The sequence below is a fragment of the Schizosaccharomyces osmophilus genome, chromosome 1 (assembly GCF_027921745.1).
Source record: "Schizosaccharomyces osmophilus chromosome 1, complete sequence".
NCBI classification, from domain to species: Eukaryota; Fungi; Ascomycota; class Schizosaccharomycetes; order Schizosaccharomycetales; family Schizosaccharomycetaceae; genus Schizosaccharomyces; species Schizosaccharomyces osmophilus.
The window spans coordinates 170,339-196,393 of NC_079238.1; the positions used below are offsets into that span (position 1 = coordinate 170,339).

The 26,055-nt window shown below is 37.6% G+C and overlaps 11 protein-coding genes and 1 non-coding gene across 12 annotated transcripts; 6 read left to right on the plus strand and 6 right to left on the minus strand.

Moving 5' to 3' along the window:
* Positions 1-489: 489 nt before the first annotated feature.
* On the plus strand, positions 490-1,956 carry SOMG_00077 (Schizosaccharomyces specific multicopy membrane protein family 1; the record flags this gene model as incomplete). The annotated part of the gene is made up of 1 exon (XM_056178875.1): positions 490-1,956. One exon carries the CDS (start codon positions 490-492, stop codon positions 1,954-1,956), a length of 1,467 nt encoding a protein of 488 aa, XP_056034881.1.
* Positions 1,957-3,041: 1,085 nt separating this feature from the next.
* On the plus strand, positions 3,042-4,547 carry SOMG_00078 (spermidine family transporter; the record flags this gene model as incomplete). The annotated part of the gene is made up of 1 exon (XM_056178876.1): positions 3,042-4,547. One exon carries the CDS (start codon positions 3,042-3,044, stop codon positions 4,545-4,547), a length of 1,506 nt encoding a protein of 501 aa, XP_056034868.1.
* Positions 4,548-5,086: 539 nt separating this feature from the next.
* On the plus strand, positions 5,087-5,440 carry SOMG_00079 (developmentally Regulated MAPK Interacting protein; the record flags this gene model as incomplete). The annotated part of the gene is made up of 1 exon (XM_056178877.1): positions 5,087-5,440. One exon carries the CDS (start codon positions 5,087-5,089, stop codon positions 5,438-5,440), a length of 354 nt encoding a protein of 117 aa, XP_056034869.1.
* Positions 5,441-5,634: 194 nt separating this feature from the next.
* On the plus strand, positions 5,635-5,752 carry SOMG_10006. The gene has a single exon (XR_008803539.1). It is a non-coding gene; the product is annotated as a 5S ribosomal RNA (ribosomal RNA).
* Positions 5,753-7,355: 1,603 nt separating this feature from the next.
* On the plus strand, positions 7,356-8,048 carry gst1 (glutathione S-transferase Gst1; the record flags this gene model as incomplete). Its single annotated transcript, XM_056178878.1, has 1 exon — positions 7,356-8,048. The coding sequence occupies one exon, from the start codon at positions 7,356-7,358 to the stop codon at positions 8,046-8,048; it is 693 nt and encodes a 230-aa protein (XP_056035366.1).
* Positions 8,049-8,253: 205 nt separating this feature from the next.
* Positions 8,254-9,558, minus strand: mel1 (alpha-galactosidase, melibiase; the record flags this gene model as incomplete). The annotated part of the gene is made up of 1 exon (XM_056178879.1): positions 8,254-9,558. The coding sequence occupies one exon, from the start codon at positions 9,556-9,558 to the stop codon at positions 8,254-8,256; it is 1,305 nt and encodes a 434-aa protein (XP_056035365.1).
* A 459-nt stretch (positions 9,559-10,017) lies between these two features.
* gut2 (glycerol-3-phosphate dehydrogenase Gut2) lies at positions 10,018-11,976 on the minus strand (the record flags this gene model as incomplete). Its single annotated transcript, XM_056178880.1, has 1 exon — positions 10,018-11,976. The coding sequence occupies one exon, from the start codon at positions 11,974-11,976 to the stop codon at positions 10,018-10,020; it is 1,959 nt and encodes a 652-aa protein (XP_056035368.1).
* A 1,451-nt stretch (positions 11,977-13,427) lies between these two features.
* Positions 13,428-14,977, minus strand: nhe1 (plasma membrane/prospore membrane sodium ion/proton antiporter Nhe1/Sod2; the record flags this gene model as incomplete). Its single annotated transcript, XM_056178881.1, has 2 exons — positions 13,428-14,713; positions 14,854-14,977. 2 exons carry the CDS (start codon positions 14,975-14,977, stop codon positions 13,428-13,430), a joined length of 1,410 nt encoding a protein of 469 aa, XP_056035367.1.
* Positions 14,978-15,458: 481 nt separating this feature from the next.
* On the minus strand, positions 15,459-16,490 carry pan5 (2-dehydropantoate 2-reductase Pan5; the record flags this gene model as incomplete). The annotated part of the gene is made up of 1 exon (XM_056178882.1): positions 15,459-16,490. The coding sequence occupies one exon, from the start codon at positions 16,488-16,490 to the stop codon at positions 15,459-15,461; it is 1,032 nt and encodes a 343-aa protein (XP_056035370.1).
* Positions 16,491-17,193: 703 nt separating this feature from the next.
* Positions 17,194-18,834, plus strand: SOMG_00085 (transmembrane transporter Mfs2; the record flags this gene model as incomplete). Its single annotated transcript, XM_056178883.1, has 1 exon — positions 17,194-18,834. The coding sequence occupies one exon, from the start codon at positions 17,194-17,196 to the stop codon at positions 18,832-18,834; it is 1,641 nt and encodes a 546-aa protein (XP_056035369.1).
* A 637-nt stretch (positions 18,835-19,471) lies between these two features.
* SOMG_00086 (DNA-binding transcription factor) lies at positions 19,472-21,440 on the minus strand (the record flags this gene model as incomplete). Its single annotated transcript, XM_056178884.1, has 3 exons — positions 19,472-21,298; positions 21,355-21,379; positions 21,427-21,440. The coding sequence occupies 3 exons, from the start codon at positions 21,438-21,440 to the stop codon at positions 19,472-19,474; spliced, it is 1,866 nt and encodes a 621-aa protein (XP_056035372.1).
* A 1,407-nt stretch (positions 21,441-22,847) lies between these two features.
* On the minus strand, positions 22,848-25,681 carry wdr44 (WDR44 family, WD repeat protein; the record flags this gene model as incomplete). Its single annotated transcript, XM_056178885.1, has 2 exons — positions 22,848-25,483; positions 25,543-25,681. The coding sequence occupies 2 exons, from the start codon at positions 25,679-25,681 to the stop codon at positions 22,848-22,850; spliced, it is 2,775 nt and encodes a 924-aa protein (XP_056035371.1).
* Positions 25,682-26,055: the final 374 nt, after the last annotated feature.

The window sequence follows — 26,055 nt, forward strand, 5'->3', positions numbered from 1 at the left end:
TATTACTGTTCATTCTAATAGTACTTCAAGTATCCAATTTTGTAAATAATTCCTTTTTTAAACTGTGAATTAATTTCTACTCAATACTTATTCTCATTAAAAGTGAGACTTTGGCTGTGACAGAAAACACCAATTCATATAGTAATGTTAAATCCATAGCATTATATATTATACCACTGGGTGTTTGATGTCATTTTTATATCCACTTCTAACCATTGGCTACGCTTCCACTCACCTTGTTATCATTGTCATCATAGGCGAAATATATAAAGGCATGGGTGCGCTCGCAGCACACTCGCGTACTTCCATTAAGTACGAGCAAAACAATCTATTTTATGAAAAATTGACTTGTTATTCTGCCATTGATTCATTCCTTGTTTTTGCATTCTTTTTCTAGTCCTTCATTTGTTTTTGTAATCTTTGCCTAATTTATTTATCGTTCAATTCAGTTCTCTTTACCTTTTTTTTGTTTGATTTCTACAGCCCATTATGTTGCTATCGTCCTGGATTAGTGCCCTGCTGTTCGCGGGAGTGGCTCTCGCTTCTACGTCTGATACATTTACTGCAGAAGATGATGATGTTACTTTTGAGATTGCAAATACAAATAGCAGAACTAGCGAATTTCATCCATTCTTTAGAGAAAAAGAAAATTTTCTGTTTCTACCTCTTGTTACCCCTCAGAATGTACAGGAGTTCATTTCTTGTGGCTTATCGGCTCCTTTCAGTAATAAATCGAAAAATGCGTACGCTGAACTTCGCCTAAAAGAAGGCGCGAATGGAACAGTTCATTTCCGAATGATTTCAAACCCAGACTTTTTTCAAGCTTACAAGCATGCCATTGACGGTTTAAAGGACTTCAAATTTTTGAAATCTCTTGTTCCAAAAGCTAATGAAAGTTTTCTTGATCATTCTCTTGATTCTAATTCAAACATGAAATCCGCTGTGCAGCTCGTTGACGAAGATAATTTATTTTATTGTTTTGTTGGCTACCAGGAGGTTCCAGAAGATATTGAGATTGAATCCTTTGAGGGAGGATATTCTTTCAAACGAAAGGCTAAAGAGGAGTATGATCCGATTATGTATGTTCACTACGAACCCGACCTAATGAAAGGATATGAATCACCACAATCACTAGATCGTCATTTTCTCTGTTATTCTGTGATCTCCGGTTGCATAGGCTTGTATTGGGTTATTCGCTGGCTTCTATCCCCGAAAAGGTTTACATTTACTCAATTCCTTTTGCTGAACTGGTATCTTGCATTTTTTATAGACCATCCTCTGAAGCAAACAGTATGCACTGGAACGCGTGTTGTAGAACAGCATCCTAATATATACGCGCTTATAATGGTTTTTGGATACTTTTTCAATGACGGAATTGTACGTTCTTTATTCTATTCATTTGTACTGTCCCTTGCACTCGGTATGGGATATCTTCGACATAGTTCCAAAAAACTGGTTTTTTTGGTCGTATTACTAGGCTGCGTTCAATGGGTTTTTATTACTGTTGCTCCTTTCGTTTTCCCTGTCCTGTTCTTGCTTCGATCTTCTAAAGCCAAACCTTTGCAATATTTGTGGATGCTTTATAATTTCGGCTATATTCCTTTGGTTATGCTTCTTGGAAAGTTTTTGGCGGACCGAAAGCATCTTCAATCATCACACCCTTTTGATGCAAAATATATGAATTTTAGCAAATTCATATTACTTACTATTTTGTCTACGTTTGTGAGCTTGGTAACTCACGTAGGCAGCGCACAATCTTTTTATTTTCCACCTGAAAACAGAAAAATTATTTTTGGTGTAACTTTCTTTTGTGTTGTCGCTTATATCTTGAATAGTCATGAAAGAGTGTCGAAAGGCGATAAAATAAGTAAACCACAAGAGCATTTGCCGTCATTATACAAAGACGATCCTGAAATGGACTTGTCAAATACCGATGAAAAGCTTCCGATCAATTAGATTAGATATGTTCGTATCGACCTGTTTGTGAAATATGGAAATAAAACAAATAATAAATGAATTGAAAAAGAAAAAAAAGAAACAAATTGATTGTGGATTTATGAAAATAAGGCAAACTAACTAGTCAATCAAATAAACGAGACATCCATTCATATTTAATAAAAAATTATCGATAGAAAATTTCGAGTAAATCCAAAATTATAGTCTTTTTAAGAGTAGTACTAACCGTCAGCCAAAAGACGTGCTTTTTGATTTAGCCTAGGCTGTCACGAAAAAATGAGTTTTCATTTTGAGAATATTCAGACACTTGCATCTGGCTTTAAGTTGGATGCAATGACAGGTTCATTTATTAAATTTCCCTTCACGAGCTTGAACGGAAATTTTATGGCCTATTTCATAGAGCAGTTTGAGAGCATGGAAAGCTTAAAAGCGATGCTTGGCTAAATTATAAAAATTCATTTTGAAGGTTTGATCAAGTTACAGTATAAACAACACCAAGCCGCAATAAAATTATTCAACCGAATGAGTAAGACCGTCCAGTCGATTCGTCGAACAAAGAGAAAATGGGAGTGTGAAATGATATAAGTGCTTGACGCATGCCACGAACACAAAATTCAGATTGTAACCGTTCCTTTCCCAAAACAATTATCTACAGTAAAATAAGAATGGTGGCGCAAATGCAATCAGCATACAGAACGATCAAATAATAAAATCGTACATGTAATTTCGATCAATCTGGGATCTGAAAACGGACAGCTTTATGTTATGTCTCCCTGACCTATATCAGGACACCATCGCTGAAATGTTAAGTAGATGTAATATATAGACCCCAAATTGCAGTATTAATTAAAACAAATAAATAAATAAATAATAAAAAAAGGAAGAGTGTCTATAGCTTTCTATTTGTAAAAGTTAAACAAGGTCAGCAAGCATAACGAAAAATTGACGAGCTTACGATTATTGCCTGTGAATTTCAGAAGAGGATTAACGCTATATAGTATCCTCAATTGGTTGAAGAAAAACACAAGGTTAGACAATTTTGACCCGTCCACGTTTGTTATTGCTTGCTAATATCGAAAAGAAAGATGAATGATTACCAACAAAGTCTAGAAAGCTGTTCTATCAGTGAGAAAGATACAAAGGATATAAAGTTTCAGCAGTCATGGCAATATCCCGAATCATTTCCAGACGAAGATTTCTTGGTTGACTTTGAGACAGATGATCCTGAACGACCTATGAATTGGCCTACTTGGAAAAAGTTATTACACACGGCGCTATACGGAATGGCAACGTTTGCTGCTCAATTCAATAGTACAACAATGTCACCTACTGCTGAACATTTGATAAATGTATACCCTATCGGTGAAGAGGTTGCGACACTAGCTACCTCTCTCTATGTCTTGGGAATTGCCTTTGGCCCAATGATCTTTGCACCCTTTTCAGAAATGAACGGAAGGAAAATTGGAGTCTTCTTTCCTTTTTTTATATCCATAATACTAACAGCAGGGACTGCTAGCTCAGATAATGTAGCAGCTATTATGTGCACCCGTTTTTTTTCTGGTCTGTTTGCTGGTGCGCCTATTGTTTCTACAGGTGGTGTCTTGGCAGATCTCTGGAACCCAGCAGAAAGAGCTACCGCATTGGTTTTTTATTCGTTCCTTGTCTTGAGTGGTGCTGATTTTGGTCCTATCATTAGTAGCTTACTTACGAATGGTTCAGATACAGCATGGAGATGGCCGCTATGGTTTATGGTGATTGTAGAATCTTGGATTTTGCTTATTAATCTTGCAGTCGTTGATGAAACGTATGTTCCTGTTATATTAGCTAGGAAAGCTCGAAATTTGCGACTTACTACAAATAACTGGGGCTTGCATGCTGCCCATGAACAATACAAGTTGGATGCAAAAGAGTTTGTAACCTTCCATTTATTACGACCTTTAGCTATGTTGGCAACACCAATTGTCTTTTTTATCGCCTTGTTCGCCAGTTATGTATATGGTCTCCTTTATGTTATTCTGACCACTATTCCCTATACTTTCAACTTGTCAAGGAACTGGAAAGGAACAGTTGGTACGCTCCCGATGATTGCGATGTTTATTGGTGTCATTATTGGCGGAATTTTGAACATGCTATGGAACAAAAGATACGCAAAACTGCTTTCAAGAAGCAGAGGAGGTTCCCTACCAGAGCAAAGATTACCGCTGATGATGATGTTTGGCTGGTTTATGCCAGCTGGTATCTTTGTTTTTGCTTGGACTTCTGATCCCAATATCCATTGGATAGCACCGTTCATTGGGATTACTATGATAGGTATTGGGTATTTTATAATTTTTCAAGGATGCTTAAATTACCTTGTAGATACGTTTTCAAAGTTTGCAGCATCGGCTATTGCTGCGAATACATTTTCAAGGTCAATATTTGCAGGGACTTTTCCCTTGTTTTCTCGTATCATGTTTAAAAATTTAGGTGTTCACTGGGGTGGAAGTTTAGTAGGATTTATTGCTCTCGGAATGATTCCAATTCCTTTTGTTTTTTATTATTTTGGTGAAAAGTTACGTGGCAAAACCCCATATATCAAGCTTGTGTCTTAATTAGCTGTCTTCTTTTTCGTTGCTTTATTATTCACAACCTAATTTTATTTTCTTTTGGAATTGAGAAAAAAAGGATGTTTATGACATATTCAAGTTTTACAATTTTTTTTTGTTTGGAATTTATGATATGAGGATGCTATGATATCCGTATTTAATGAGAATAAACAAATTTCTTTCACTGATTTATTTTATGGTCGACAGAACAAGTTTTTAAGTTTTTGTTTGTTTACATGTTGTTTTTGTTTGTTTACCAGATTGTGAGATCAAAAAGTAGTTTTCAATACTACATTTCCACTACGTATCCATTCACCAAAAAAAAAAGTATTTACAGAATTGTCAATCAACTTTATTCCTTTTATTGCTTTTCTTGTTAATCTTTCTCTTTCCTCTTTTCGCTGTTAGTACTCCCTTTCGATTCTTTTGTTTGGCTGCTTGTGTAAACATACAAACTTTGTATACAGTATACTATAGATACTATTTGGGTGTTAACTACAGACTTGGATTTCTTTGTGCGTTTACTTATAATATTATTCCTTAAAATGATGATGCTATCAAAATTCGCCTTCTTTACATTCATCGCTTGCTCTATGGCTGTACATTTTAATATTCCTTCTGCGTTTGAAGAATGGGAAATTGGTGAGGACCATACGATCATCTGGGATTCCGTCGATACAGATCCCCAAATCGCTCAACTCTATCTGAGTAATTACTACAGATACCCTCCCATTAACAAGTACCTCACGACGCTTTCTGTTTCTGATGGAAGATACACTGCTGACACTAGGGATTGGCCTATTGATGGAGGATACCGCATCAACATGAGGAATCCCGGGAATTTCGACGAAATTTATGCTCAGTCAGAGGAATTCATTCTTAATCCAGCAAGAGACTAAAGTGAGGAAAACTCCTCCTGGCAACATTGTCTCTTCGTAATTGCGTTAGTGCTGTTTTATTCCATCCGCTTTCTGTACGTATTTATTTCAATATGGTAAATATGGGTTGTTTTTATAAGTATAAAATATAAGAAATTCGGAAATTTAGCAAGTGATTGAAACTAAAATAAAGACGCACTAAGGACAAGCAAGGTTGGATCACCTAGGCGAAAACACCAGTTCCCGTTCGAACACCAAAGTTAAGCGTCCGAGGGTCTCGTTAGTTTAGTACTATGATTAGAGACAACATGGGAATCCGGGATGCTGTAGGTAGGCTTTTCTTCTTTTTTATGTTTCTATTTAGTTCCATAAATTTCCTCTTCTTCCATTTTTTTATTCATATTGTGGTCCAAGAATTTTCGTTGCCAAAGATGTGGTCGCAGACAATTGAATGATATTGTGTACGTTTTTAGTAGTATTTTTTTTTCCACTGTAAATGCCTCTTTTTACTTCGTACGCAATGACCAGGAAGGTTGTCTTCCAATTCGTTGGACAGGAGCTTCCTATTGTACGAGTCGCTTTTACCTTGCTTTGCTTATGTTAACACTTATGATTTGGGAATTATCGAATTTTGGTGAAAAAATTTCTAGCTCGTACTAGTGGTAGAAGACCCTGCTTTTAGAGATGTATGCGAAAACTGTCATGTCGTGGTCTATTGAATTCTTTTATTTACATATGGATTTATTGTCGTCTATGTATTTCCTCCCTAATTCAGTGCATCGTAAATATGTGTATTTGTTTATTCAGAATATGAAGGACTTGGGTTCTTACGATAACTTATTTGAAAATTATGATGGCTACTAACCATTTGCACTATCTAGGAGTACAGAGCAGGTGGGCTGAATTCTTTTTTTATTTTTTTGGAACGCATTCGTGTTTGCTACAAATTATGTCCCGTTAAAAATCATCAGGAACACCGTGCCAAGAAGCCAATTTTTTCTAGCAAAATTTTATTTTTTGCACTATTTGTATATATTGGCAAAGATATGAACTACTTTTTAATAATATATACGCCGTTGGTTTGCGCCGTAACATCTTTTTATTGAGAAAGAAACCTGGCACTCGACTTCAAGAATACAGCAACAAGTAGTATTGGAATATAGATTCGGTTCGCTTACCTGCCTTATGATCTACTCATCACATCACATCTGTCAATCTCATATAAAAGTCCTGTCAATTTAATGTTTCTGATATCAAATTGAATAATCAAGCTACATTCATCGTCTGCTGTATAGTTTTACACTTTTGTTTGGGCTTTTTCATGGAATCGAGCACATAGAGATCGTTGATAATAATCATTACGACTCGGCAGGCCGAATGTGTTAACAGACTAAGCAGTCCGTCAAAATCGAATTGTTGTATAATATAATTATACAAAAGAGGCCTTTATTACAAAATGTAAACGATGAAAGTTTCTAGCAAAGCAACTTCATCAAAAGAAACCATGTTAGCTACTTTAGATGTATATATATACCCAGTATTAGAAGCTCCAATCCTCAGATTGGAAGATTTGACTGATCTAGCTAAAATAAATTGTTCATACAACTTGCTTAGTGAATCAAATCCCTGGAAGCTATTGCTAGTCTTTCTTAGTAGTACCAAAGCATCCCATTTAATATAGAACATACATTTTACTAAAATTGTAACTATTTTTTTCCACTGAATACTTATTCTCATAACAAGTGAGATCTCGTCTGTGACACAGTCGCTTACAAATTTATTACTAAAAGCTTTTACTTTGTAAGCAATGTCGCAGTAACTGTTAGCAAGCTTTTGTTTCATGCCATTAATGACGCTCAATACGGATTGCGTAATCTTCTATTGCTATTAAAGGAAGCCGACTCGTAGCATTCATTTCAACAACATTCAATAAATAATGGCGCACTTTACTCTCTTCTCTCACAAAAGTGCTCCCAATCCCTGGAGACCAGTTCTTGCTTTGAAAGAATTGAATCTTCCTTACGAAACAATTTATCATGACTTTGAAAAAAATGAGCAGAAAAACGAAAGACACCTTGCTTACAATCCAAATGGAAGACTTCCTACATTGATCGATCATCATAACAACGATTACACAATCTGGGAATCCGATGCTATTTTGGCCTACTTGACAGACAGGTACGACAAGGAAAGAAAGATTTCTTTGCCTCATGATCATCCTGATTACCATCATTTGCTTCAGTACCTCTTTTTCCAGTCGTCTGGTCAAGGAGTCATTTGGGGACAAGCTTCTTGGTTCAAGTCTTATCACCCAGAGCCTGTTGCATCGGCCATTACTAGATACAGAAACGAAGTTAAACGTGTGCTTGGTGTTTTAGAAACTATCCTTCAAGACAAAGAGTATCTTGTCGCCGACAAGTGTACGATTGCCGACTTGTCTTTTGTCAATTGGAACGCTAGGTTGTCGTATCTTTTTAGCCCAGGAAAGCACGATATTAAGGAAGAACTTCTTCCTCAATTGGATTTCGAAAAGGAGTTCCCCAAGACTTATGCTTGGCATCAACGTCTTGTTGAGCGTCCTGCCGTTGCTGCCACTTTGAAGGAGCGAGAGGAAGCCTCAAAGCAATAAACCGTACTTTGATTTTAGAAATTGGACTTCTTGTGCTTCCTCGTTTGGTAAATCCTGTTTACGAAAACTCTTTGTTATGACTACTCCTTTTACGAGCTGAAACACTATGAATGAAAGAATTTTTTCGTAACATTATATATTTTCATTAACATAAAAATCATTTTTATAAACATCAAGAGCGTATTACGATTGCTAATCTCACACATCAATTGGCATTATGTCCTGTGTTGTGTCCTGTCCAGTAATTGCTGTTGTGTGAATTATGTGTAGATTTCTGGAGACGCCATACTTGAGTGCCATGAGGTACAACATCAACTGTTAGATGCCGAGCCGCAGTTATTGTTTCCTTAGTCCATAAGTCTTTTGCGGTCCATGCAAACTTTGCATTGTCACGGTTATCAAAGAATATGTCAGAAAAGGGAATACTCATTTCTACTAATGGTACGGTAGCTTCATTAACAATGGCCACAACCCAATCCCCATTCGAGAGAGCTCCGGAGAAGAGATGCACAAAGCTGTCAACAAAGGGCTTTTTCCATATTCTGTTGGCAGGAGCAGAAACATCTTGATGGACAGCAATCACATCGAAGTTGCTCACAAGTGCTAAATGTTCAGGGCTCATATTGCTAACATCATTTCCAAGAATTAAAGGAGATTTCAGGACAGCCCACATGGTAAAGTGAGTAAGATACTCATCATATGTCATGCCTCCATTTCCAATTTCCAACATATCCATATCGCTCCATCCGCTGTTGGGTCCAGTTTTCTGTGCCAGAGGGGTTGCTTTGTTCACAATGTTCATGATCGAGCAATGATATCCCTGTAAGCTGGGGCAGTCGTAGGTCTCGCATGGGCAACGGATATCGTATCGATCGAAGCTGTCGTAAATGTCTCCTGTTATTCTCCAAGAATTTGCAACAGTACTGGCCCAGTTCCAAACTTGATCTTCCCCCCATTGGCAAAGAGCATAGAAAATGGGACGACCAGTTTTGTTTAGAGCTTCCGACATTGCTTCATAGCGCTGATAACTGATTAAAGGAGTGCCGCTACGTCCTTGATTGAAGCAATTGTCGTATTTCAGGTAATCGATTTTCCAGTCGGCAAACGTTTTGGCATCAATTTCTTCATAATCCAACGATCCAGGGTATCCAGCACATGTATACTTACCAGCACTAGAGTACATGCCAAATTTGAACCCCATGTTGTGAATTTTTTCAATCATGTCCTCTAGCCCATTTGGGAATTTCTCGGGATCAGGAACAATTTTTCCTGTCTCCGGGTCTCGTTGTCGTTTGGACCAACAATCATCCATGATAATATGATTATATCCTAATTCTAATAAACCGGTTTCCTTCATAGCTTTCGCGTTGTTTAGGATCACGGTTTCATTAATGTCACAGGTATAACGGTTCCATGAATTCCATCCCATCGGAGGACTTTGTCCTAGACCATTGTCCAAGGCCCATATCGCTGGAGCAATTGCTAATATCAGTAGAGTAGTAAAAGACATCATGTTTGCGATTTATTGAATTTCATTTGCTTTTTCCTTTTTTTAACATTTCGTGCAGGGAACGTTACGTATATATGACTATTAAAGAACAAAAACTTTACTCGCATCTTGTTCTTCCTCCATGAAAATGAAGACCCGTAAGCAACACAAACATTCATATTTAGTCACCATTACCAGCTTGCTTCTTTCATTACGTTAAAGGTAGCTTTCTACTGTCTGAGACGTCACTACTTCCTAGCTAACTGCTGAATGTTAAAATTAGAGTATTTCAAAAATAAAATTTATTACTATCATATTTGACACATTTCAATAGCAAGCATTAATGGTAAAAAGAAAAGCAGAGTAAAAAAAAAGATAGGAACATAGACAAGAAAGTGAAAGAAAATATAATATTGAGCACGGATTTTCTTATCGTATAAATATAATTTGGAAAGCGTAATAGTTACCAAAGGACACAACTTAATTAGTAACGGGAACTAAGGAATCATCAGAGCTGGGAGGTATACCCATCTTGGCGATATACTCTCTCGCTTCCTCTCTCAAGCGTTGAGCTTTAGAACTATCCCAGCCAAACTCTTCTTTCATTAATGTAGTAATACCATCGACAGCTCTCAAAGCTTCTCTGGCATTCAAAAATGCAAGTCTTGATCTTCTAGCTATAAAATCGAGTGGGGTTCTCGTGTATTCGTAGCGCAAACTGTACTTCAATTCAGCAACTGTGAAAGGTTCGTCAAAGGAGGCATATGACAATTCATTGTTCTTTGTAACACTATCTTTAGAAGGAGTGAAGCTCTTGTTTCCAGCAAGAACAACGGGTAACTTATTAATGTCGTTTTGGGTGTACAATTCCAAAATTAAAGGAGAGCGGGTACCGTAGTTATGGGAAAGGTGTTTTGCCAAAGTAAGTGGAATATGGTAAGTATGCATTAATTTAGCAGAATAGTTCTTGGTGTAATCTTCACCGCCAACCAAAATTATTTGTTTTGTCTGGCATGGTTTCAAGGTCCTACCAAAGTCAAAGTCCTTAAGCAATTTGTCCACAGTCTCTTCGGCCATTTCTCTGTAAGTAGTCCATTTACCACCACTGATTGTGACAAGCCCAGTCTCAGTTGTGTAGATTAAGTGAGAGCGAACCAAACCTTGGGTACTTGAAGTGCTTGGGTCAAGACCCTTGGGAACATTCGAAGGGTCACGAACCAAAGGACGGATTCCACTCCAAGCTGACAGAACGTCATCTCTTTGAACAGGGAAAGTAATGTAGTTTTGCAGTTCATTTAAGATGTCTTGAATATCTTCCTCCGAAGGAGAGGGATTGGAAATGGCTTCCTTGAGTGGATTATCAGTAGTACCAGCCAAAACCTTGCCTTGCCAAGGAAGGAAAAACATGACACGGCCATCCTTGGTAGATGGATCAAGTAAGCCCATATCTCTAGGGCAATAGTATTCGGGTAGAACAACGTGGACTCCAGAAGATGGAACGACCATACGAGGAAATTGAGCAGTCTTGGGTGGCTTACCATTTGCATTTTCATCCATTTCTAAAATCTTATCAGCGTAGGGTCCAGTAGCATTCACAGTGGCTGTAGCCTTGATTTCGTATTCCAAACCAGTTTCACGATCTACAGCAATGGCACCAAGAACCTTATTTTCGGAAGACTTGATTAATTGCTTGACTTCCATGTAATTCAAAACAGTAGCGCCATGATCGACGGCTGTAATGGCAAGGGTCGTGTTCATTCTTGCATCGTTAAATGAGCCGTCATGATAAACACAGGCAGCCTTCAATTCTGAGTCGTTAAGCATAGGAGCAATGGCAGTGGTCATTTCTCTGGAAAATACGGTAGAAGCTCGTAAATTTTGGGAGCCAGCAAACCAGTCATACAACTTGCAACCAGCATAATAATAAGGAATTCTCCACCATTCATAAACAGGAATCATAATCGGCAATACAGAACAAAGATGAGGAGCAGTACGAAGCATGTTTGCCCTTTCATTGAGGGCTTCAATTACCAAGTCAAGTTGGGCTTTAGAGAGTTGAAAGATAGCTTTTTCCAAATACCGTACACCACCGTGGGCCATTTTCGTGGATTTCGAGGAAGTTTCAGCAGCAAAGTCGGTTTTTTCTAATAAGCAAACATTGAGACCACGCGTAGCGGCATCAACAGCGACACCTGTACCCGTGGCACCACCTCCGATCACCAAAACATCGTATTTTGGAGTCGACTTGACACGATCCAAAAGGGATTCACGAGATGGAGGTGGTTCCAATTCCTTTTGGAAAGGCTTATAGAATGCCTTGTTGTATTCAGCATTGTTATGCGTAGATTTGGAGAACACAGCAACAGTGTAAGCACCACCAGCAAGCGCAGTAGCTCCTATAGCTAGTTGAGTTGATCTTTTACGGAAAAACCCAAACATGATGAACCAAGCAGAGGGAAGAACAATGGGATCGATGAATATATGAACGGCTTGTCAACGGAAAGACAGAAGAAGAAGAAGAAATTAAATAAAAATTAAAAGTGAAAATGAAAAGCAGTCGTAGGTATTAAGCGTAAAAGAATAAGAAACAACCCACAAAGCAACTATTCAAAAAAGTCAAAAGGAAAAACGGAAAAATGTAATGTATCTATACACAAAAAGATCCTAGCGTTAGCTTTTCTATTTCTTTTTTTTTAACAAGGAAGAGAGGAACGTTATCAATTGGGGATAAGATAGAAAATAACGAATTGATAAACAATACTTCTAAAGAAGGTAAAAAGAAAAAAAAAAAGATTCAACTTTTTAAAAGGTTTCTAGAGGGACAAAGGCTTGTTTTTGATTTTTGAATTTGGTTTTTGGCTTCTTGAGAAGGACGTCGAGGGTGTTTATATATATTCTCCGCATTACGTAGTGCTTAACTTAAGCGGTACCAGGTGGGAGCAAACGTATTCTCGGTCAAATCAAAAGGCACGAGAGGAGGCATAACTCTAACGGATAAAGCTTGCACTGCCTCGTTTTCAACCCTCCTACCCCAGCCGCCAATGACGAAGCAAATGATGCACGACTGTTTTTTTTTTTGTTTATGTTTATGTTTACATCCAATTCTAGAGACATTTGCACTAGTACGTCTTATCATAAAAGAATCGGTTTGCTTATAGATGGATCCGCTTTTGTTTGTACAAACGGTTGGAGACGTGCGGGAAAGTTCATTAGCGCAAGTTCCCTTCCTCCTACTGGACTTTCCGAAAGCCGGCAAGAGTATACATCATATCAAAATCATTTTCATTTTTCTCGTTAAGGACTCTACTTGGTAATAGATACACTGTAGGAGCTAAAGCAAGTCGTTTTGCTTTTCTATTTAAAGTTTCTTCTTTTCAACACAGAAAATCTCCATCCTTCGTCGGTTTGGATTGTAAACAAACAGAATTTGAAGAAATCATACTAAAGGAATCCAATCTCCTTAGTATGACATTTCTCCGCATTTGCCAAATAAACATTACATAATAAGCGCAGCTCAGGACAATTATATCATCATGGTGTCATGAAGTCGCTTTTGCGAAAATGTAAACATTGACAAGGCCGGCACATGGAGGAGTAGGGAGGGAGAGAGAGCAGAAAATGGTAGGAAATGAGGAAGGAAAAAAAAACAAGAGTATTTCTTTTTGTTTTTATGAATAACAGTTTCATTCTCGTTGAACATGAGCGTAAAAAGAATGGATTCATCAATTGTCGTAACGTTTCCGTAGTCTTGGAATCGGTTGTTTTTTCCTCTTTGTTCTCGTCGTTCTCGTCATTTTCTCCGTTCTTTATGTTGTCTTTTTGTCGACCTGGTGGAAACTTGCTCCATTAGGGTAAATGTGCAACGCGCAATGTGCAATGTGACAACATGCTCATGAAGGAGTATAGTCTTTTGATTTAGATGGTTCCATAGAGATTTCATCCATTGGGATTGTTGGGTTATCCACCTTGTGTCGCCGCATCCATAAACTTTTTAGTTTGTCACCATAAATAAGAATCGGCACACTAAACCCATGAATGATGATGGACGACAAAATGACAAAACTAACAATCGGCCATAATACTTCATGAAGAATGAAAAACTCGTCTGTCGATTTGTAAACCGTTTCTTCAATTTCGTTTGGTGTAAGCGCGGACTTTGCTACGAATGACATGTATACGGCGCATACACCAATAGGTCCAAAATGCCCAACAAACAAGGCTTCCTTCCATGTTTGAATGTCTGGAATCAGCCGCTTGCACAATAAGACGACCGGTAGACGCCGAAAGAAAAAAATCAAAATGGTAAACACAATAAGACGCCAAACGGAAAGGTCCATCTGGATCCAGTTAAATTTTTCCCAAGGAATGATGCTTCCAAAATAAGTAAAGAATAACAGGTTGAAGATTTGATCGATGAACGGTGGTACATAGCATTCCGACATGCCGTCAACAAACGCATTATCCCATGCCAGCATCACTCCTGTAAAAAAAGATAGCAATAAATCATCCACTCCAATGATGGTACCAATTCCCGAACACATCAAAGGAATAGCAAAGAATAAGGAATAATAACTATTTGCATCGATAAATCTTAACTTTTGAAACCATTTCAGCATTTTGTCCAATAACACCCCCAATACACACCCAAAGAAAATGCCAAAGATGCATTCATAAAGAACAATCAAAAGTACCCAATCTCGACCAGCGTGCTTGGAAGGTTTCACTGTCAAGAGCTTCAAGGCAAAGTACAAAAAAGGAACGGCCATGCCATCATTGCACCCAGACTCTGCAATCAATAATGCACGAATTTTCGGAGGAATCCTTTTCCCAATGGCACCTTCTCCTACAATTAAGGCAGACAAAACAGGATCTGTTGAAGTTATACATCCTGCGATTAGCAGAGAACCTAAAAATGTAATTTTGGGGAACAACGCATAAGCAAATCCAGCTGAAACCAACCATCCAAAAGTCATAATTATACTCAGCATTACAAAAATGCTTTGAAAATGATGTTGGAAATACGCGACCGGCAGTTCTACGCCAGAAGCAAACACTCGTACATTAATGACCATTCTACATATCTCAATAGTCACATATTCCATGTTCCCCCATGACTTTGGATTAATTAAATTGGCAGCATGTGGTCCAAAAATGAGACCAACAACACTGCCCAGAGCTATCTCTTGTTAGAGTTCATTTCAGACATCTCATCGACGTTGCTGTTATAAATTTTTTAGACATAAAACAAAAAAGTAGAAAAACATCAATATATATAGACATTTTTCAAACAGTCTTCAAAAACCATTTTTTACGTACTTGCTTCGCCAACCAACAATTTTTCGCGAATAACCCTAGATGTATAACAAAAAATAGTAATAAATACTCCCGTGATGATAAGAGCTAAATGAACTTTGTCAATCTCAAGTTGTTTCCACCCCATGTAGTTTGTGGGTATTTGCAGTGTTTGCGGTGAGGAAAAAAAAAAATACTGCAGGTCACGATTTCTCTTGACGTTTGGATCTTGGGGATGCTCGGATGCTATTTCGCACACTTACAAAAGATCTTGGAACGGTCTTCTTTTCGTCTTTTAACACGAATATGGACAACTCTCTTTTTGATCTGATAAAATGGCATTCTGTTCTAAATTTCTATATTTACTAATAAGTTTATTAGTCTAATTGAGCAGGAAACTTTATTGACTATACAGTTAGCTATACACACTTCATGTAATAGATCGTTTCAAAGCATGAGTTGTCACACCTTATGCTTTGGAAACACATTTCAATTGAAAACCTCATATGACTTTCCGGTGGAATGAATACAAAAACATCAAATTGATGAAAAAACAGCATAAAAATAAAACAAATATCTAATTGATAAACATAAAGAAAGAGTTAACCAACAAATGAAACCAAGCTTTTCTAGATGCGTCTTTGGTTGATCTGAGTTCTGGCCTTTACCAAGAGGGTAATGGTCTTATTGACATTCGCTGGGTATCCAACTTCCTCTGCTAGTTTGACAATCCAGCCATTAATAGAATCTATCTCGGTATCTCTCTTAAAAAGGGTGTCCTGTCTCATGGAAGAACTATTGTCTCCACAAACCACGAAACCCATATACATCACCATTTCTAAGAGTCTAGGAACTACCAGTGTCTTTCTAGCCTTTTCGTTCTCAGACAAGCTTGGTATACATTTAAAGAAAACGTCAACACACTCCGTGATGATGTTTTTGAAAAGAAGCTTGACCTCTTCAATGTTGCTTAATTCTCGATTCAAACAATCGAGGATAGCAGTATTCGGATTCATGCATGCATTGACAGCGAGTTTCTCACATTGAGAAATAAGTAAATCATCGTAAGGCAAGTAGCTTGTATTCAGAATCCTGGATTTCATCAGCGTTTCCACCATCACACAAGCACCATTAATCGCGGGGGATTTGTTGAGGGAGGGAACTTTGGCAATTTTTAAATTTCCTAAACCGGCATGCACGAAATGGAAATCTTGTTTCTGGAAAGATCCATGGGTGATAATTCCTTGGTAAAGATTGGGAGCTTTGCTTTCATCGGTCCATATCACCCTTTTTAAATGTTCAATCACACCCAAACCGTTCTGGACAAATAAAATGTTGGAGTTTTCATTTAAAAAGGGAAGGTAGTTAGACAAAGCCTTTTCGGTGTGTACGGTTTTGGTGGTGACGATCAAGTTATCAATTGTACTGACGTTCAATTCAGCAGGATATTTGGCTTTCAGCTTTTTCTGGATTTTTGGGCTACCTTGTTCAAACTTGCGTTCAATCGTCATCAATGATTGCTTTGCCATAAACTGCTCGGCTCTCACTTGATTTCTGAGCAATAAAACAACTTCATTTTGCATAGAAGGAATACTTGCTAATTCGCAAGCAAGCAAGCTTCCAATACTTCCAGCACCTAAAACGTAGATAGGACTATTCATTATGGAATCAAAGAATACAAAAGCCAAGGACAAAGGGACAACCTACCTGATTTTGTCAAACAAACGTACCGATTGATTTTCTTTTCTGAGCTTTGCAAATAGGAAAAGAACGCTGAAAGATAGAATTAGAGAAGAAAGAAAGGAAAAGCGATCGTGAAGGATACGATGATGGACCGTATTTTAGATATGTTAAATGAAAATGTTCCCGTCCGCGTACCTTGAGGTTAAAATCAAGCGAGTATTTTTGGTTGAGAAACTAAACGATTCAAATGAAATTCGGTTTTTAAAGTAATAAAATAGAAAGAAAATTGCAAATGATTATATAGTACTCTATCTTTACATCGCCTCTTGTCTCTATATGTAATGTTTGCTTTCAGAAGAAAACCGTGAAATTTTCACATGCACTGAACGCTTGAATGTCAAATTGCTGCCAGCTTTACGATTTCTCTGGTAATTTTTTTTTGGTAATTACTAGTTTGCCTAATCTATTAATTTTCTTTTTTTCTATTGTTTTGTTTACATATAACACATGATTTTATATAATAACATGTATTATACTAACGTGTTTCTACTACTGCTTGGGATGTACAATGCTCACACCTGCTAATTTTCAACCATCCAACAACATACTTGTTCATTTCTTTCATTTCGGTCCTTCGAGACTGCCAGGATAAAGTAAAATAAGAAAAGACGGTGAGTACATATGGACTTAATTCTATTAGCAACTGGCAAGAAATTTGATCGACATTACAAAAAGTTAGGAAAATGTCCGTCTCTTGAAAGTAAACATTCAACAAAAGAAAACCTATCTAACGGTGCTGATGCTGCTAATAAAACTACTTCTTCTCCAGAAGACAGATCCGTGGTTTCATTAGGAGCATCATTGCCACTTGGACAGGATGACTTGGAGCGAGGAGAATCGAATACTTTAAACCCAAAGAAACAGGATCCATACTTAGTGACTTGGGATAGTCCAGATGATTCTATGAATCCGTCTAATTGGTCCATGGCTGAAAAATGGTGGATTATTATCCAAACATCAATTATTACAATCGTCGTAACATTTGGCTCTAGTATCTATTCGAGTGGTGTTGAACAGGCTGCTGATGAGCTCCATGCTTCTATACCCGTGTCTACCATTGGCTCTTGCACATTTTTGGTTGGCTTTGGCTTTGGTTCACTTCCTTTTGCTCCCTTAAGTGGTATTTATGGTAGATTCATTGTGTACTTCCTAACCTTGCTTTTGTTCACTATTTTCCAAGTTGGTGGAGGTTGTGCGCAAAATATATGGACTATTATTATACTTAGGTTTTTTCAAGGTGTGTTTGGAAGTACCCCTCTTGCGAATGCAGGTGGCACTATTGGTGATATGTTTACTCCCATCCAGCGTACTTATGTTCTTCCAGGATTTTGCACGTTTCCGTATTTGGGTCCTATTATCGGTCCTATCATGGGTGACTTTATTGTTCAGAGCTACTTGGGTTGGCGCTGGCTCTTTTGGATTAATATGATTTGGGCAGCAGGCACCTTGGTACTCATTTTCTTTTTATTTCCTGAAACTCATGGTGAGACAATCCTTGACTATAAAGCGAAATATTTTCGCAAAATAACTGGCAATTCCGCTTATTATACAATTCACGAGCGAGAGCGTGACCCCAAAAACGCAATCTTCCAAGCAGCTACCCAATCAGCTTCCCTCTTTTTAACTGAACCCATTGTTGTTTGCTTTACTCTTTACCTCACCGTCGTTTACATAATTAACTACATTAATTTCGAGGGATATCCAATAATTTATGCCAAATATGGATTTAATTACGGTGAGTTAGGTCTGTCGTTTATTGCGGTCGGTGTTGGCATCGTGATTGCTGGTCTTTTGACACCATTAACTTATAAGCAGTATCTCTGGGCATATAAGAGAAGAGGTTCTGTTATGTGTCCTGAAGATAGGCTATATCCCCTTTTTATTGGTGCCTTTGTCCTTCCTATAAGTATGTTTTGGTTGGCTTGGACTTGCTATGCTGACCATGTCCATTGGATCGTGCCCATGATAGCTAGTGGTTTTTTCGGCTTTGCTTTGCTAATTGTATTTTTTGTTTCGTATAATTATATTATTGACTCATATCAGCACATTGCTCCCAGTGCGCTTGCTGCTGCGACCGTGGTTCGTTACTGCGCTAGTGGAGGTGTGACACTCGCTGCTCGTCCGATGTACCTGAATTTGGGAGATCATTGGGCTACTAGTGTGTTGGGGTTTATTTCGGTAGCTATGGTGCCTATCCCGTTTGCCTTTTATAAATACGGAAAAAATATTCGGGCTTGGAGCAAACATGCTTATAAACTGTAAATTAAGGGTAGTGGACTATCGGTTTCATCATTTCGTTTCTTTTTTTGAATGTTTTTTTTTTAGAATAGAATTTGTGAATGCATAATGTATTATTCAACGTCTATACTGAAGACAGAATTGACAGCAGCTCTTCTGAATTTCAATAATGATGCATATGTGTAGGCAACCTCAACGTTTGTTGAGTACATAGCCTTTTATCCGCTATACAATGAATTTAATGAATTGAGTTTTCGTAATATGAAAAATGGTCATAACTTTTCTACGGACTTCTGCCGGTTTTTTGTGTGAAATATCAAATGATTATTTTATAGTAAGTTCAGTTTTTTGATTCAATGCAAATTCACATCCCCTGCATCAATAAAATTAAGTTATTTTTTTAAAGAAATAAATAAAACGTCCTTGTAAGAACGTGGGAATACCCGCGGAAGCAGAAATCGAAGTCTCAAAAATCTCTTAGTTTGTTCGTATGCTAGGAGAAAAGAATCCAAAAAGTCTATTAATCGTACAATATGATGAAAATAAGTTTGGCCGTTTTGATTGTAATTATTATGCTTTTTTTGAATTTAAACAGTATGCATGGTGGCCTTCGTGAACGCCATCGTCATATTAAAATTTAGAAGGGTACGTTCGTATCCTTCTACAGATTATTATGAGATGCAGATGTCATAAAAACAGGAGGTCCTCCGAAAAAAGATCGATATTCTTCATTATTGATATCCAGACTTGACTGGCCGTCAATAAATTCATTCTTGATTGTCTCATCAAGGTAGTTGAATATGGGAATTTCTTCCGGAACAATCCTTGAGTTCAAATTAGGAAGTGAGAAACTCTCATCAGGTGCGGAGTTACTCTCGTCCTTCAAACTAGTTTCAATCAATGTAAGGGATTTGGCAGCTAGCTTCCAGGATTTCGATGATTTTTGCAAAACCATTACGAAAAACTTCAGTTTTTCTTCAATGTCTAAGCGTTCAGATAGTACTGAAGAATTCCTTAACATAATGAGTACGCTACAGCTTACTATTGCGGCATATACCATAAATAAGGACGCCGACTCGAAGCCAAAAGCATCTCGGTAAGCTTTCAGAAGCTGACTGATATCTTCCATAGAATCCAAGCAAATCACCTTTGAAGTCATATCATTAGATGTGACTTCTTTTCTTGCTAGAAATGGACGATTCAGGCAAATCCGGATAAGATAATAGTAAAGACATACAGCAAGCATATCTGGATTTTGTCCATGACTTTTCAGATCGCTCTTCTTCCAACGAACGTCATCTGGGAGCTTTAAATACCATTTCATCAATTCCAAATTATACTTCCCTAGGTTTTGAAGTCTAGCATTGATACCATATGGAAGATCACTAGGGGAGAATACATCAAATAAGATAGCATCAGCGATATGACTGAGATCCACCAACAAAAGAAGCATAACAAAAAGAGTTGCAGGTTTAGCAGCAGGCCCCAAATCGCACTTAAATTCATCAATTCCATCAAAGTCAGGTAAATTTACAGATCCAGGGATGCTCGTATCAGATTTCTTTAATGTTGTTGGTCTTCCTAGGATAAAGCTAATAAAAACATCTGCAACGTAGCTTCCCCAATAGATTCTGCTTCTTACAGCAGCGTCCTCGGCTGAAATAACAGGAATTTCATTCATAAACCATTTTCTCGGATCCAGTTGGAATCCTAAGTCCTGTCCCATTCGAAAAGCTAATCCTGATAATAGCCATCCGAGAGAGTTGTTTCCCATACCAATATCATAGAATCCCAAGCATAACAAACATTGGACTGAAGTAATATGAGGCCTTCCTAAGCCATATTCCATTAAAGTATCCCAAGATAATCTATAATATTTGTCGGAGGAGTTAACCACCTCCGGTTCAGGAGCCATTCGACTTCCCAACGCGCACATTGCGTATAGCAAATGTTCTGAACAGTATCTACCATCATGATAGTGATGATAATAATCCAAGAGAAAAGCTTCTCTATTAATATACATGAACTGTGTGTATTGCCATTTGAAAAATAGTTTCAAGCAATAGGTGATAGCGGGGGAAAACATTGGATGTTGTCTCACCTGAAATGGCGCATCAACAGAAGAGGGGCGTAATGAGGAGCCATAAACATTTGTAGGGCCATAGAACGTTATGGTGTTTGGACCTCGAATATCTAGCGATATAGGAAAATCAATTGAATCATCCTTTGGCACGTTAACAGCATCGCTGTCGCGCCCATTACAACTGAGGTGATCCGCAAACGTAACCGATTCTAGCATTTTCAGCCGTTCGTTCGTAGGAGCATCCTTAACCTTCTTAAGGAATGATTCTAATGTTGCCAGCTGACTTTCTAGCGCCTGAACATAGCTATGGGGGTGTCGTTTTTTCCTATTATCCAAATCTTTATGAATGCACTGCTCACCTAAGTGTATACAGTTCGTACAAGGTGACTTTCTGTCGCATTTAATCTACAAATTCTGTTAATTCTCAATCACATCATTAAAGACGGCTTAATTGAAAATACCTTTCTACGGCGGCAAGACTGACATCTGCAAATATGTCAGCACACTGCTTTCAAAATGTTAAAGGTACTTACGATAAAGTCCGCATCTCTAGTCGCTTCAAAATCCCACTAATGATACACCTCTTTTTAAATCCACAGTAAAAATAAAAGTGAGTGTTCAAATCTGTAAGGCCTTAATCAATTTTCAAAACAAACTTTTTTTTCAAATAATGTTCTATTCTTTATATAGAAAAGAAGTTTTCCATCCACGTGAATTAACAGTAAAACATAAATTTAATAAAAGGAAGTTAGCTTGAAAGTGCTTGAGAGCTATTCAATCCAACGATATCATATAAAGATTGTAAAAGAAGCGCATGTATGAACAACTATGTTTTCCTAGAGAAACAGGAAAAAGTACTATCAACATATAAAATGCGTGTACATGATGGTATTTAATACCAATTAGGCAACTTGCTATGCCCTGATTTTCTACGACAGGATTCAGAGTACACTATCAATTCTCTACAAGTAGGGATCTTAGACGCTGTAAAAGACAAGTTTCAGCATCCGTATCTAAAAAAAAGAAAAAAAATTTAGATGAATAACTGCTAGCATATTTACTCCTAGTACTTAAATTTTTCACATCATAAGATCAATCATAAACATAACATAAACAAGTTCAAGAGGAATTTGGTACTAAGTAAGTAAAAAGTATTTCACTCGTGTGTTCGAGGCACTATTTGAAAATCCAGAAAGCTAGACTCTAACTCAGTCAAAGTAGAAACTCTTCATATGACAAGGCATAAGCATTGTGGCATCGCAGTCTTTTATTCATCCATTGTAGCCATTCGTATTCATATGACTTCTTTAAAATATGAAAAAGTTTCCGGGAGTATATGATATCTTACCAGACCAAACTATCCAAAAATATTTTACAAAAGAATGCTGGGCTTTATAGATAAATTTCCAACGGAATACTTTACAAGATTTAAAAAATAAATTCCTTATTTACATCGAGCAAATCCCCATTCTAGATCTCAATAATATTTTTTCATGAATTAATTCCCTAAATTTTTATAATCTCCAAGCGTTTTCCTTATTAAGTGTAGAAAACTGTGGGTATGGCACAAAATTAACGAAAGCGCTGAAACTATTAAATGTCCATTATTAAAAATCGTCAATACTTGCTAGTCATCACGTTTAATCAGGAATATCTAGCAGGTCATTTTGAAATAAGTTCGTGTAAACAGGCCTTGGAAAATTGTAAGACCAATCCTTTATTTACGACCGTTATAGACTATTAAACCCATCCGTCATTCTAAAAATTGCCATTCAATAAATCACGAGCAAAGAGGTAAGGTGGCCTCAATATATTTTGGTGAAACAGGTAAATTATGAAAAAAAGGAGAATAAATACAAAACCGCTCAACCTTGACAATTCATTATATAGATGTTTATATGCTGTATTTCCTGCACTCTATTAACGTTGAAAGCGTTCTATATAGAAATACAGCTCAGTCATCCTTATAGTCCTCAGTAGGCGTATACAATTTTTGACCACAGTGAGAGCATGTAAGCGAATATGCGAATGTGTTAATATCCCGTATTTTCCTAGAAACGTGAAATAAATAGTTACCACATTTAGTACATTCCATGCGATCTTTTTCAAAAAATATTTGATTGTTCTCATCCTTGGAAGAAGGTGCTAAAGATGAAGCAGCCTTGACAGGATCAGTTTGGTTAATATCTTTCTTCGAAGCTCCCTTTTGCTTTGCAGTATTTAAGGCTCTAGAAACATTCGTATTATTGACATCCAAGTCATTCATTGAATAGTAAGCCATAGAAGAAGCCCCTTCTTGTAGCATCATCATATCAACACGCTTTAAAGCTTCAGAATCATCCATGCCCAGTTGTATTTCTTGAGTTTCTGTAGCCACCTCATTTGGTGCACCCCGATTCTCATGTTTTTTTGGTTTTTGGGAAGTTTGTTTGGATGAGACCGAAGGATGCCTTGACCGGTTTAATGAGAAGGGCTTATTTTTTAGACTCCGCAGGGAATTATTACTTTTATTTTTTACTAGAGAAGGTAAGCTAAAGCCCTCATTGCTTCCCTGTCGGGAATTTCTAGCTTCAAAAGAAGAATCCTGGCGAAAAACCCGAATGCGGCCGTCTAAATCTCCACATACAATTATATGGCCATTGTTCACTTCAGGTGGCAGCCAATTTATCGAAATTTTTTGATTATTCGTTACCCGTGAAGGATTGAAAGAAGCTTCTGAACCGACTGACGTCCGCCGAGCTGTAATTGCTGCAGCATACAGCGGATCACCAGCCATTAACAACAGCTGCTTTGTTCGGACTGGAACAAAAACTGCAGTAGTAATCGGCCTCATAGAAGCTTTAAAATGTTCATAGGATTGTTTCTTGCTTTTCTGCATATGTGGCGGTGGAACATCCCAGACATAAACTTGATGATCTTCACTACCGCAGATTATATGCTTCAATTCTTCATCAAAAGATGATTTATTCTGGCTTTGTTCGTTTAGATGACCTTTGAACTTAATTTCGAGGCTCTTATCACGAAGATTATATACCCGAATTCGAGAGTCATTTGTAGTAATAAGCATCTCTGTATCCCCAGCGACGTTTTCAATTATTCGTGTGCGAGTTTCAATGCCAGTAATTTTGCTTCCTTTTGCATTTCTACCTCGAGAACTTCGAATATGTATTTGAGTACGAAATCGAAGCCCTCGGGTGTCATAAAATAAGCACAAGCCAACAAATGTTCCAGCAATTGCCAAACCCCCGTCCGGACTAAAAGCAACTGCTGTGATCAATTCTGGCAGCTCATTCCAATGGGCTACATTCTTGTCTTTAATTGACCACAATCGTAATTTGCAGTCTAAGGATCCAGAAAGAAAAAATCGGTCATCTTTAGGATGAAAAGCTATTGAGGTGACGAAATCAGAGTGTTCAAAACAGCACAAGCAATCTTTACGAAGAGGATGCCATAAACGGACGGTTCTGTCCATGGACGAGCTAAGTAGAAAATTGTTTTTGCTCCAAGAAATATCTAGTATATCTGCGGTGTGCCCTACATACTGTTGTATAGGGGAAGAAGTGAAAACAGGGGCTCCTAGATCAAGCTTTGACGTGAAGTTTCCTGGCTCCGATGAAGCGTCGTATTTACGTGCTTGACCTCTGTCAAGAACTTGCCAAACACGAAGAATTTTGTCTTGCCCACCGACAGCTAAAAAACGACCATCGCGACTGAATTTCATAGCCCATATTGCACAATTTATGGGGTTTTCGTCTTCCTTTACAGTTTGAATTACTGTATCCGAATGAATCGAAGGATCTCTGGTTTGGCGGTGACTATAAGAAGGGTGATAATTAGGATGCATTTCGTCAACGTAGGGATTATCATCGGAAAGATGTATATCATTTTGAGAATATTCAGCATTCTGTACAGCCGATAAGCCAGAAGAGGAAGACTTACAAGGAACATCAGAAGAATACGGTATTGGATCAGGGGTAGCATTATAATAATAGTTATACACACTCGCCATTGCTGGTTTGCAGTGAAGTTCTTGAGCTAAGAACAAATGACCAAAAGACTTTTGTTTTGTTTTATGAGAACGAACGCGAATATACCTCGAAGGTGCTTCCCACTGGTTTTTGCCTTTGGAAATCCAAGAAAAGGGGTCCGCGGCATTTCCTTCTACCCTTGATATTCCATCGACAGCATCTTTATCATCATCTTCAGCATTATCTTCAAGGCCTCTATGATTAAAAATACTCGACCTGTTTCCAAGAACCCGCGAAAAGATCGAAGACCTACGGCCATTAGCATGCCGTGCTTGATTTGCTTCCAGGTTTGGTAAATTACCAGTAATTGTTTCATTTTCAGATCCAGGAGAAAAATTGCTATTATTTCTTCTTTCGGAATTAGTAAAAGATGTGCGTGCGGATGTTAGCGATTGGTTCTGTACGCCTATTTTAGATGGACTGTTGCTTGAGCGAGTACGGCTCATTATATGCTGTGACAGCGGATCCAATAAATTCAGTCCATCTCTCGAACTATTGTTTGGAAAGTCTGAATTGCTAGAAGTAAAATGACTCCGTGCGCTTGAGCTACGTTCCACTTCAGCTATGTATAAGTTAGCAATTTGTCTAAAATAAAAGTTGAATCCTATATAGGACACTTACAGCTTTGACGATCTGGTTGTCTTTTACTTCTGACATCTTTATTCATAGTAACTAGCTGATCATCCTGTCTATTTGCATCATTGTTTTCAGACGACCCTTTTGGTGAATGTATCCTTATGTGTGGTAGATTATCATTCATTAAGCAATTAGTGTGAGAAAAAAAGGATATTTAGAAAAAAAAAGCCCCGCTAATGACCGCTTTTAGCAATTATCATCTGTACTAGATGCTTTCCTTACATTGACAGAGATGAAGTTCACAATACCCAGATATACCAGTATATTCCTTATAATTATTTTTAGCTTTGCGGGTAGTATAATATAAGAGGTAAATGTAAACAAATAAACAAAAAAAAAAAAGAGCAATAAAATTATAAAAATCTCGTGCATCCAAGAAAGCATTGAAAAACAAATAAATAAAAATCAAATCATTAGCTGGAAATTTATGAAATACGTGTTTTTTACAATGGTCAGCATTGGAAAAACTAATGAAAGTTAGACTAAGTCGCTGACAGC